The following is a 13,849-nucleotide window of genomic DNA, read 5'->3' as shown; positions in this document are numbered from 1 at the left end:
GCAACCACCGAATGAAACCCTACTTTGTACATGAGAAATTAATGTGAGTTTTTCCCAGCAGCTCCTATATGGAGTGACTATTGATCCTTAATTAACTATCATGGGGTGATTCTTTGAAGGATTCATTGCAAATTACTTGATTAAAGTCTTCAGAATGATTTTCAGGTTCCAAGTTCAAGTTTGGAGTCATCATTTACATGAATCTTCTACGAGTTAACTGATTGAAGGTAATTGGATAGATCAGATGTACGAACATGCATGCAAGTAAAAGAAAATAATATAAGTGTACGAAGGGTAAATGGATATATGAAGTTGAAACTGCCACCAACAAGCACCAAAGCCTACAAATGTGGCACTGGCACGTAAGGTTTTCCTAGTTTCTACCTGAACATACGTAGTTACTAGTTAGTGGGAAATAAGAAGAAAAAAATATGTTGTATGACTATTATTTGTGTGTTGCGAGTGCAGAAGATGCAGCAGCATGCAAATGTCATGACAACACACACAAGGGAGAGGTTAAAGCATGTAATCTTTTTTTTATTTTTTTAAAGAGGTGCAACACAAGGACTTCCCAGAAGCATGTAATATTTTGAAACAAGAAATAAAATGAAAATCCTAACAAATTTCTAGGAAGAAGATATTGATACTTGCAAATTTGACAAAATCTTATATACCCTATGCTTTTTATTATCAATTAATTATTCACAATAGCCTAATGACTATGATAAAAAAAATAAAAAAAATCCAGCCTCCATTTGAAAGAAAAAATTGAAAATAGAATTGATAGTTTATAAATATTACATCATATTCTAAGAGAGGTAATTTAAAGTTATATACTAAATCAAGTTCAACATTGTAGTAACATTATCACAACAATTTGAATAAAATACTCGTAACAAATCTATTATTGATAATATGGAAATGATCAATATACAAAGAAACAAACAAGAGAAATCAGAAACTTAATTTAGGTTGTCTTGTCTAAGTTTTACAATGCCTCCAAGCCAAAGGTGTAATTCGCTAAGAAATATGTTCGAGTTTGAAGGGTGCGACAAAAACTAATGATATACAATGTAATGTGTTTCTACTATCCTTCAATACTAAGAATGCTTATCCCGCAACAAGTGGTTTGTTCTCTGTACCTCTTGTATATGTCAGCTTTGTAAAACCTTCATTTCCTAGTCATCAAAATAAGTGAAACAATGGCACCAAATAAATAATGCAGCTGTGATAATAATCAAAGATAACTACAATAATCAAACCAGTCACAATTCAATTATTTCCCTTCTTTTCTTTTTTATCTCATTGCTGCCAATTGTTTTGTAGCTTCTTAGTCATACAAAATAAGATAGCAAGATAAAGGAAATAAAGAAACACTTTTGAGCAGACCTTAATCAATTCAAGCCATTAAACAACTGAAAAGTGATTCAATCAAATTCATGATTTGAAAGATTATTTTGTACATGAAATTAGAACTCAACTCCGAACTCTTTCAGAAAAAGGTTTATAATTTAGAATTAAATGTGGCAAAGAAGGTTCAGTTTGCTAAATTAATTAAGTGGTTTTTGAAACCTTCTAACAGGAAAGATTGTCAAAACATGTAAACTAGCCTAAAAGGTATCAAGCACAAATAAACCATTTTGTAGATGTCAAATAGGTGTATAGTTCATGAACCTTCATCTCAACTGTTAAGCACATATCATTATCAATTGAGGAAGATTCAGTTGTAGATGAAATTCATAGAACTTGCCCAGCGGTTATATTACCTTTAAGCTTGTTTGTTGGTAACCCTTCAAGTGATGTGTTTGTTGCTCAACAGCTATATCGCATTTCAGTGAGTAAGCCTTTTTGTCACTCTCATCTGCATTAACCAGCTACAAGTGCTATACCACATCCTTCAAAGCCTTCCTCAACTTCTTTACTTAAAAGGTACATCTAACTCATTAAAAAACAAGTAAGTTTTATTGTTCAAGGCCCATAATAGAAGCAACTAATAGATACCAAATAAAGAGATACAAAAAATTTAAGGAAAGAATTTTTTTTTTATTCTCGACAAAAGGCCCATAATCGAAGCAAGCAACTAGTAAATACCAAAGAAATTCTAATTTAGGGTCATCCGAAATCATTCCTAATCCTATTAGCAAATCTGGAGCCCTAACTATATATTTTTTGTTAGAAATTGCACTAGTTTCTGGACAGCCGAATTGTCATATTACCAAAAACCAGAAAACCTGTCAAACCTTCTTACTTTCTTTTGCAGCAAGGCAGTGACAGCAGAACCAGAATGTTGATGTCAAGAGTACAGGCCCGTAATGGAAGCCAATGACAATCGAACCAAGGGAGAACCATCATATACTTCAAGACAGAAAGTTACAGAAACAAACCACAGGCCATCGTAGGTAAGTCAGGCCATTTATTTAAATTATCAGTATTGTTGATCGCGGATCGTAAAAAATAGCATTTTGTTTGCATCAGTAAAATAAGTTACAGAAAAGGACAATAATGGTTATATTCAGGTCCTAAGAATGTGATCAGGTTCATAAGAATATCACCGAAGTATATCAGTCTCTCACCAATAGTGTAGGCGGGAAATGAGTTACGGTTACGCACAGAGAAGAGTAGCATGCTTGAGTTACGGTAACACACGTTGCTTACTTTTACAACTACCAGTTCCAAATTAAATTCAAGCATCAGACAAGGCCATAATACATTATGTGGTAAGCTGTAACAGTTAGCTTCTAGTAGTTAGCAAAAAATTGAACCGATATCAAGTTCGTATTCCTGTTGTTTCCAACTTGAATGCTGATAGGACTGAACTATGGTTATCATACAAATTTCTCTGGTCACAGTATATATCACAGATGTGTGTCAGTCCTGTCAGCTTGCAGCAAAACAAGTTCCCGCAAAATACTTGACAGAAAAATGACATTTGAAGGAATTGCAACCATAGATTTTCCATATACCTCAATTTCTTCAAACCAAAGAGAAACTTCTAAGGTTCCAATCTAATACACTCCAGCTTTAATATATATAAATATTTTTTTGCATACAAATTGATTTAGCTTCTAGACAACTAGATTGTCCACATTACCAAAAACCATAAAATCTGTCAAAACTAGATTGTCCAAAATAATATGTTCATTGATCAAAGAATCAACACTTATCTCAAAAAGCTATGACCTTCATCCCGTAAAATCTGTCAAGCTATATTGGTTGTTCTAAATGGAAATATTTATTACTTTTTCAAAAGTAGAAAAGAAAAAATCTATTCAACAGTATACACCCAAGCCAAAAACAACTACCCAACTATGGATTCGCAAACAATTCATAGAAAATACACGAGGAACAGTGACACCTAGCTGCAAACCATTTCCATGATTGAACCAATATCACACAGAAGATGGATAAGAACAAAGAGAATAATACTCCTTCAAAAAAAAAAAAACAGAGAGAATAATACTAAACTTGTTAACATAGAGTTTCCATCAGTGCCATTCTTTTAAATGTATTTCATGTAAGGTTATGGAAACTTAAAGCACACAACAAAAAGAGTCTAATATTTTAGACAAGAAATCTGAACAATAGCAGTAAAAAAATATCCACTAGACTGGTTTCATCCAGCACAGAACAGTATATTATGTATCAGTGAAATTTATTTAAGAAACAAAAGCAAATCATAATAGCAGCCACAAATAGTCATGCCAGCAAAGAAATGTCCTTTTTTTCAAGAAGAAATGATTCACTATATAATTTTCAAAATATGCGAAAGAAAAAAGAAAGACATGAACTATATCTCAACTTTTTTTCCTCACAATATTGCTATATGCAAACCTCAAAAATGCATTTTGAAACTAGCAGAGTATCTGCTGCAACATAAACATAACTCGAACACACATGAGCGTTATGATATGGCAACACCAAATTTACAGCACTAACCTTTTACTACTAATAAGGAAAGTTTAATTTTTAAAGGCATTTTTCTTTAATAAAAATTCATTTATTGTCCTTTATTTTTGTTATATTTCGATAAGTTAAAGGTAGAAAACTAAAATTAGGAATCAGATATATGAGTTCAAACTTAAAAATGATTGACGAAATACTAGTTTAAGTCCTTGAAACTTTGTTAACAATGATCTGCAAAAGTTTGACTTCTGTTAAAATGTTTGTATCAAACATGGGTTCAAGAAGCTTTTACATGCTTAAGCTTATGTAACCAAAACAAATTCATGCAAATAGTGTTTTAAAATAAGGAGATTAACTCCCTACAACAAAAAATTAAAATTCCCAAAGAATGGAAAACATAAATAGATTGAAAAGATGGAAAAGAAAGATAGAATGCATACTCTCAAAACAGTTATGCATATGCATTCTCCATCTACATGAAACCTCTTATTCCTGTCAATCCAAGTTAACAACTTTAATCAATATGTGTATTGAAACACCAACCTCTTATTCTGCTAAAAACATAAATGCAAACTAGCTTTTAAGCACATCAATTTGGCTTTGAATGTGATAAATAATGAATCTACAAATCAGAAGTTGACTCATCATGGCAATCAGAAAATCACTCATTGGTTCTGCTTCACTAAACCCTTCATTTATAAATACACATGAAAACAACAGTTTCTATGCAATGACCAATGATTTACATAAGCAGAAATCACAACTAATACTAGATAACAACCTTCTAAAACAGAATTCTAAAGTAAAAAAGAAAATGACAATATACAAAAATATATCATAAAACATCGATTTCACACAAACAATGACAGAATTTTAAATCAACACGTTCTACTTCAAGGCCTTAGTGAATAGGAAAAGACAAAGGCACAACTAGATCTGTAGCCAACATAGTAGTAGGCAATACAAATAACTATATGTGTTTTAAATCATTAAGAAGGAGAGAGCATTTCCCAAGCTGACTTCAATGAAATAACTATATTTGCATTTCTAAAACTAAATAATTACAGTAATCATAACAGTGGTGAAGTATTACTAGAGACATAAACACCTAAAATATATCATAGTAATTGATACACAAGCGAAAAAGGAGTCCAGACTCTAATATCTCAAGTGTATAAGAAAATTATTATACAAATTACAATATTGCAATGGTCTCTTATCAATTAAACTAGATAACACCAAATAAAAAGCACCTAAAACATATAAAAAATAAATATTGGATAGCTGTCATCAAAATTAAAAAAACCAAATGCATAATGAGAGATCATCTTACTTGGTGTTTCCATTATAGTAGACCTCTAGCAATCATTTCACGAAGAAGTTTCTCCGCCTTTTCATTCTCATCTTTATGAAAAAGAGCCTGGACGATAGTTTCATAAGTTACAGCATCAGGAATGATACCATAGTCCTCAATTTTTGACAACAAGGCCTCTGCTTCATCAAACAAGCCCTCTTTACAAAGTCCATTGATCATAACATTGTACGTCTGGATATCTAGACTATAACCCTTAATCAAAAGATCCTGAAAAATATCTCGTGCATTCTTAAGTTGTCCTCCTTTGCATAGTCCATCAATAAGTATATTGTATGTGTACATATTTGGTTGAATGCCCTGGTCTTTAATTTTCTTAACTAATGCAATAGCCTTGTCAACATGTTGGTTTTTGCATAAAGCATCTATTAAAGAATTGTAAGTGAATATGTCAGCTGGTATACCATTATCATGCATCTCATCAACAAGCCACCAAGCATAGGAGGTTCTCCTTGATTTGCACAAACCATCAATGAGAGAATTGTATGTTACCGCATTAGGAGTAATACCTCTGCAACGCATTTCATGAAAGAGACTTAAGGCTTCATCGACCATTTTAATCTTACAAAATCCATTAATCAAGATACTATAGCTATGAACATTAGGAGCCACTCCCATTCGAGAAATAGTGATTAATACATGTTTGGCCTTATTAACTTCGTTAACTAAGCAATATCCATCCATTAATGAACTGTAGGTAACAATATCCGGAATCACACCTTCTTTCATCATCACGGCTAACATATTCTTAGCCCCTTTCAAATTTCTTTCCTTACAAAGAGCATCAACCAATATATTAAAAGTATAAACATCAGGGTTGATGTTTTTCAATACCATTTCATGAAACAAACCAAATGCTTCTTTCAGTCGACCAACAATGCAAAACCCATAGATTAGAGAACGAAAAGTGACAACGGTAGGAGAAATTCTCTTTGTAATCATTTCAGAATATAACTTATAAGCATCAATTACAAGTTTATCTTTACACAAACTATCAATGATTGTGTTGTGCATTACCACATCAGTGTTGATCAATTTCCCTTCAATCTTTCTCAACATTTGCAAGGCAGCTCTTGTTTCCCCCATTTTACACAACCCATTGATCAAGGTACCATAGCTAACATGATCCAAGTGAAATCCACGTGCAAGCACATGGTCGTGAAAGTGTAGAGCTTCCTTGACCTTTCCGTTAAGACACAAACCTTTGATAAGTGTATTCAAGGTTACGGTATTGGGCTGATAACCAATCTTAAGAATCTTTGCGAAAACAGAAAAAGAGAAATTTATTTGACCTAAGTAGCAGTAACAATTAATCAAGATGGTCAAAGTAAATATATCAGGCTTAATTCCTTTGAATTCCATTTGTCTTGAAAGAGAAATAACAGTGGAGTAATGGTTCTTAGTCTTAACAAGGTACGTTAAGATCTTGTTAAATTCAAGAATGGATGGAGTATGACGCATGTGTAGCATGTGATGGAATGAGGAAATTGCATTATCAACATCATCAGTATTATTGGAATTGAATCGATGTGAAGAATGAAAGTGAGAAATTGGGGTTGTGAAGTGTGAAAGTAAAAAGGGTAAAAATGGAATACGAAAAGAAGGATTGTTACAGAGAGAACCTAACCTTGTCATTGATCTCAACATTTCAACGAAAATGATGGGTTGGTTTTGGTGCAAAGGCTTCAATGTGCGGCGTCGATTTGTTCACTTCAAGCTTACGGCGGCGGAAAGTATGAATAACAAATTCGTGAGAGAAATGGAACGAAACTCTTATATTTTTATGGAACACGAGTTCTTTATTGCTAATTTTTTTTCTACCATTTTATAAAGAAAAATTCTTACATCAACTTTTACCTAACACTGTGTTTGGTAGAGAAGAAAAAGGAGAGAGAGAAGTTGAAGAGAGAGAAATAGGAGAGAAGTCCCACACTTCTCTTGTTTGGTTGTGGTGAGAAAGAGAGAAGAGAGAGTTAAAATCTGTGGGGCCCACTGTTTTTTTAGTCTACTCATTGATGAGAAGAAACAGGCGAGAGAGTTGCAATTTTTGCAATTTCTCAATTATGCCCTCCATTGCATCAAGAAAAGACAAAAACGTAAATATATAACGGAATGCTTGTGTAGGTGAAGTTTATCGCACTTTTAATTAATTTCATAGTAAAAAATCCTCAAAATAAATTAACTTAGCAACAAAAATAATATGAACCACACTTCCGTATAAAAATATTAACTTATTTTCTTACGTACTATAAAAAATTAACCACACTTCCGTACTATAACTTAATAAAAATTATTCATTTTTTAATTAATTCAAATAAAGATTTTAGTTAACGTTGATAAAAAAAATGTATTGCAGGTAATATAAATTATTTTTTTCACAAAAGGGAACATAAATTATGTTTTCCTACTCCAAACAATTATTTAGTTTCTTTTTATTGTGTTTAAGGGTATTCTTGTCCTTTAAAAGAAATTACATTATTCTCTCTCTTCTATCTCTCTTATCTTTCTCTTCTACCAAACATTACATCAAATCTACTCAATTTCTCACCTTTTTCTCTCTTCTCAAACTCTCTCTTACCTATTTCTCTCTTCACAATTTCTCTTCGTAACCAAACACACCCTAAGAGATCATTCTTACACCCAACCAATTAAAATCAAACATCTCATAAAAATAATTAATATCATAATTTTTTCCATTATTTTTAATATTTCTCTATCCTTTTTCCACTTTCTTTAACCAACAAAAACCACCCACCACCATTTATGTTTTCATTTCCTTAATTAAAATCACATTTTTTTTTAAATTAATAACATGCGTCATATTTTTATTGGTTGGGTGTAAGAATAATCTCTTAGGTAAGAGTTCATGCAAGAATATCTCTTTTATAAATATTAAAAAAAATATGTTTAAGAAAAGAAAGATACTAATTTTATTAAACTATTTTTGTATTTTTATTATTATCATAGATCATAGATATATAAAGTAGAATATGATAATTTAACGGTTATATTGTTTCTGACGCCATAAGGCAAACCCTGTAGTGAAACGTGGACAAAACGTCCAACGACTTAAGGCGCATCACCTGAAGAACCATACCAACAACAGTACGCCTTGCCCCACTGGAACACAACCCCGTGCATCAAGCACTGTACTTGTGTTCTTCAACGGACCTAGATAAGGCATCACATCACACAGAGACGGTTATTTGTCACGCGCGCCTATATAAGGGTGACCTTGATTCGCCCTTAAGGTATGATTCACTTTCCCACACTTTCTTACACACTTCTCTCATTTCTCATACTGACTTGATCGCCGGAGTGCTAACGTGCATGCAGACACCTTTCGCCCGACCGTGAGATTGCACCGCCACCGCACTGGAGCACCGTGCTGTTAACTTTGCCACCATCCATCTTTACCGGATATATCATTTGGCGCTAGAAGGAGGGGATCTTTCGCTAAACCACCATTGTCCAACGACCCTCCACCGTAACTATTTTCTGTTACGCGATCCTCCATTGTAACCGTTTTCTATTACGCGGTTCTCCACCGTAATTGAAATTGTACTATTAGACTTTGATAGAGACAACTACATAAGAGGAAAAATTTGACGTGGTATCTGGATTCCTCAAGATCCTCTATACTTCAGAGTCTGATGGTCTTCAAAGTCTGATGAGGATCTTTAGCTATTGAGTAGCATAATTTCTTTTGATCTAATGCATTTATTTTTGGTTGACTTTTCTTCAGATCTTCTACCATAGTCTTTGAGCTTCTCTTGTCCTTCTGATGCTCTTATACATGTTCATACTTTGTTAAATTTTAATCTATGGTCTTGAACACTTGAACATATATTAGTATACTAGTTTGAGACCCGTGTCTGCAAGGGAAATGTTTTAGCGAAAAAACTATTTTGTATATTTCAAGTGATATAAATTTTAACTATTCTTCACATGGTTCTTAATTTAAAATACAAATTTTTGTGGTTATCATAACTGATTTGTCCGAGAACAGAGTTTAAGGATGAACCGGTTACGATACTCAAGTCATGGAGGTCTGGTATAGTGGAGAAGATGCTTGAATGAGTTTCCTGATGATGGTTAGAGCGAGCGACGGCGGTATCTACAAAACAGACACATGCTTTGACACTCAAGTTAGTATTTGCTCGAGAGAGAGAGAGAGAGAGAGAGAGAGAGAGAGAGAGAGAGAGAGAGAGAGAGAAGTGTTCAAAGTTTAGCCTTAACTTTATGAGTTTGCATAAAGTGTTCGTGTAACTTGTGTGCGCAGAGGTGCCACGCATGTATAGACATCGGAGGCCAATAATGACCATTGGATGCTAAGATGATAGATGAGGTCATCAAGATATCTCATTCGGTGATGTGATGAGCCTTGAATGTATTGTGTGAACGCCTTCAAAAATCGTTGTGATCGTTTGCAAATCTTAAATAGATGGGTAGGCTTTTGATGAGCCCCTATTGGACCGTTGAATCATGAGGTCTGGTCCGGAACAATAAAAAAATCTAAGACAACTGTAGAATTGTGATCAACTGTTCTTTAATACTTTATTATCATCAAAACCTTAAAAGAATTGTGCAAACCAATTTTGCTCCAACAAATTTACCCTGTCCAAATGTACTATTTTTTAAACCAATTAGTATTCAGTCATTCACAACCAAAATAGCCTTTATTTTTTGTAATTTCAGAAGATGAGAAATAATCATCTATCTCAATTTGGTTTTCCCCTGCATACATACATACATACATACATACATACATACATACATACATACATATATATATATATATATATATATATATATATATATATATATATAACAATAAGAGAGCAATTTTCATAATTGACATTCTTTGACATGGTTATGAATATTTTAAAATACTTTTCTTAAACAATCACTTTCCATCCAAACATTTCTTGTCTCGTATATATATATATATATATATATATATATATATATATATATATATATATATATATGCGTTGTTGTGATTTTGGCAAAACTTACTCTTTGAAGTTCAACAAAATCATGGTGGCACCGTGATTTCATCTAACATAATTCAGACATGCACTTATTCTTCTGCGACATAATTCAAACATGCACTTATACTTCTGCGTGACCTTCCTTGGATACTGATTCTGTTTTTATATTCTCTTAAGAATTATAAACCGCTTCAAAATTATCATGTACATGTCCGTTAATTTCATGGGGTTAACACAAAAACTTGATGCAAGATGTTCTTATTATTCTTACAAGGTTTCTTTCAAAAGAAGATTACGACCATGATATTATGTGGATGAGAAATGCTAGTGCCACTCTCTTTTCAACAATCATTTTCTTATTGAATGAAACTAATATATGACTCACCACTTTATAAGTGGAATCTATTTCCAAATTATGAGATCCACCATGATTTAAGATAATAAAAAAGTGAGTGTTAACAATAATGTTGAAAAGAGAGTGTTTCTAGCACTCGTGTGGATGATAATTACCGGTTCACATTACATTCAACTTTTGGAATCCACTCGAGAAAATATTTGCTACGCTACTTGTGTCTTAAATATCCTATTAGAATCTAATATGTGGACGATACTTATAGGCTGGATATCTCTCATGTGATTCCAGTCGACTATTTTATCTCTCTAATGCAACTTAGCAAATGACCAACAAATACAAATTTACAAACATAAAGGAAATTAGACTAATTGCAATATTTGTAGAACAAGAAAACCAACAATATAATCATTTTCATTATCATACTCATGATTTCTTACATGATAAGGTGGCAAAATGATGAAAAAAGAACTTGCTGATGTTAATCCATGCCAGTTCATGACAATATGAATTTTGCATAAAACATCTTATAAAGGATTGTAAGTGAATTGTACCCAAAAAAAAAAAGGATTGTAAGTGAATATACTGGTTCCCACACCTCTATCATATGTCTCATCAACAAGCTTCCAAACACAAGAGATTCTTCTTGATTTACAAAAATCAAGATATACTATTAGACTTTCTTATGTTGTAACAGCTACATCCATTACCAGAGAAATACTTGAAGAGGAAATCAGATCATTACAGAAGCCCATTTCAAAAATTAGCCTTCAAATAGAACTAGGAATGTCTAATTGAGGGAAAGAAGTATCTCGAAACATCACAATGTCTTCGAAAATCAGATCATTACAGAAGCCCATTTCAAAAATTAGCCTTCAAATAGAACTAGGAATGTCTAATTGGAATTTTGCTCTCCACCCAGCACGTTTTGCTCGCACCCTGCAAGCGTACCAAAAATGCCCTTGCGCAAGTTAACTTGCGCAAGTGTTAATTTCTACGCAAGTTAACTAACGCTACGTGAGTTAACATGCACAACGTTAGTTAACTCACGTGGCGTGTTGTCTTAAGCATGCAGACCACCTCATTTCCTCATTTCTCATCTAGAATCTCAAAAATCTCTCTCAAATCACCCAACTCCAAAATTCCTTCAAGTTCAAATCAAACAACACTCCAATAACAAGTAAGTTCTCATGATCAAACACCATTAACCTTTTATGTTTGCATGTTAGATTTTTTTTCCTAAATTAGAAATTTTTTAGATTTAGAGTTTGTTTAAATTTTGGTGTTTTAACTAGGAAATCATACAATGTTAGGATGTAAATGACTTGTTTATGTTGCTACAATGTTACATGCAAATGATTAATATTGCTTAATTATTTAGATGTTTGCATGTTTATGTTGTAGTTATCATTTTTAGGGTTTATGTATAATATGCACACCAAGTGTTTGATTAAATGTTTGAATGAGTTTTTCATTGATTATTTTTAATTTCTATGTGCGTAGATTTGAAACAATGGCCGGGTGGATCGACGTTCATGCAACATTCAACGGCGGAGAACCTCAGAGGTTGAAGGTTCGGTGCCTTGATGTAACGCTAAGAGATCTCAAGGATCAACTGAATGAATTCAACCAAGGAGTCAACCCAAGAGACACAAGGAGGGTGCAAAATGTTCGATATAAACGTCCAAAGCTCGATGAGGGGAGTGTATCATTCACTTGGGTGGAGTTAAAGAACGATGAAAACGTGACGAGCATGATTTTGGGAGCACACCAAGTTCCAGTGGATCGATATGCGGGTGACGTTGCTGAGATCAACTGAAGATATCATCAACAGCTTGATTCCGCCAAAAGATCGTCATTAGTTAGGGTAAGATGCATTCCAACTACAACAATTGTCTCACCTCTGAAATGGGGTGATTCAAACTTGCCAAACGACTAAGACTCAAGCATTTCGTTGGGCATTAATGTTTTTCCTTTGAAAAGATGAAATTTTTGTTAGGCTTGCTTAGATGATGGTATTAAATGTCAAGGAATGGACCTCATTTCGTTGGCACTTGAATACCATCATCTAAATCAAGCCTGACAAAAATTTATTCTTTTCAAAGGAAAGCATGAATGCCCAGCAAAATGCTTGAGTCCTATTGTTTGGCAAGTTTGAATTTACCCCATTTCAGAGGTAAGACAATTGTTGTAGTTGGAATGCACATTCCAACTACAACAATTGTCTTCCTCTGGATGGGGTAATTCAAACTAGTTAAATGGCAGGACACCGGCATTCGATCGGAAGTATTTTTATTCCATTCTAAATGTTAATTTCTGGTTGGCTTCGTTTAAATGATGGTATCGAAGTGTCAAGGTCTGGACCTCATTCCGTTGGCACTTAGATACTATCATTTAAAACCAAGACCAACCAGAATTTAACATTTGGAATGGAATAAAAACACTTCTGGACGAATGTCGGAGTCCTGCTTTTTAGCTAGTTTGAATTGACCCTATTCACAGGTAAGATAATTGTTGTAGTTGGAAGGTACATTTCCGAATGTAATGTAATGATAGTTGAGGTACATGTCTTTTACGTAATGTAATGTAATGATACCACAATGTAATGTAACGTAGATGAAATTATATCTAATGGTCTTGCGTAAGTTAACTTGCGTAAGTTGGCCGGTTCTAAAAACAGAAGCATAAACGTTTCTTGGCGGTAGTCAATGGTCTTCAATGGTTTTTGCACGTTTTCCTTCACATTTGACCACGTTTTTTGACTCATTAATTGCTATATACCTAATACCCCCTATAAAAACCCTCACATACTTCCTCTTTTCCTCACATTTTCTCATCTCACTCGCCCCCCCCCCCCCCCCCCCCCTCTTTCTCTTCTTCTTGTTCTTCTTCTTTGTTTCTTATTAGTTTCTAGGGTGGTTATACCGCTTTAGGTATATACCAGTGGCTTTTGGGGGAAGTAGTGGTCGGTTCGGTCGGGAAAAGGGCATCTTGATGTCGTTTTCCCCAGGACTGATCACTATTTCCCCTAGGAGCTATTTGGCATATACCGAAGAGGGTATCAAATAAGTTTTTACCTCAAGAGGGCATAAAAAAATAAGAAGTAAAAATCAGTCTTATTTGCGCGACTTAACTCGCGTATTGCATGACTTAAGTCACGCATAAATACAACGTGCGTTAGTTAAGTCACGCTGCGTGACTTAACTTGCGCAAGGGCATTTTGGGTAC

At 33.7% G+C, this 13,849-nt stretch overlaps 1 protein-coding gene across 3 annotated transcripts; it reads right to left on the bottom strand.

The window, feature by feature from the left end:
* Positions 1–876: 876 nt before the first annotated feature.
* LOC146916350 (uncharacterized) lies at positions 877–7,076 on the bottom strand. 3 transcript variants are annotated; one of them, XM_085718503.1, is made up of 4 exons: positions 5,237–7,076; positions 4,344–4,395; positions 1,767–1,935; positions 877–1,178 (listed from the first exon to the last, which is right to left on the bottom strand). In XM_085718503.1, exon 1 carries the CDS (start codon positions 6,920–6,922, stop codon positions 5,249–5,251), a length of 1,674 nt encoding a protein of 557 aa, XP_085574629.1. In that variant the 5' UTR covers positions 6,923–7,076; the 3' UTR covers positions 877–1,178; positions 1,767–1,935; positions 4,344–4,395; positions 5,237–5,248. The 3 variants fall into 3 exon arrangements, with proteins under 3 accessions (XP_085574629.1, XP_085574628.1, XP_085574630.1); XM_085718502.1 differs by having other exon boundaries at positions 1,767–4,395; XM_085718504.1 differs by lacking the exon at positions 4,344–4,395.
* Positions 7,077–13,849: the final 6,773 nt, after the last annotated feature.

The sequence above is a fragment of the Medicago sativa genome, chromosome 6 (genome assembly GCF_051527215.1).
Source record: "Medicago sativa cultivar Bolivia chromosome 6, Bolivia_mono, whole genome shotgun sequence".
NCBI lineage: Eukaryota > Viridiplantae > Streptophyta > Magnoliopsida > Fabales > Fabaceae > Medicago > Medicago sativa.
The sequence above is the reverse complement of the archived record's forward strand: the minus strand, read 5'-3'. Positions and strand labels throughout refer to the sequence as shown.

Coding starts and splice junctions, on each gene's coding strand:
- LOC146916350 (XM_085718502.1), bottom strand. CDS start 6,922: ATGTTGAGATCAATGACAAGGTTAGGTTCTCTCTGTAACAATCCTTCT.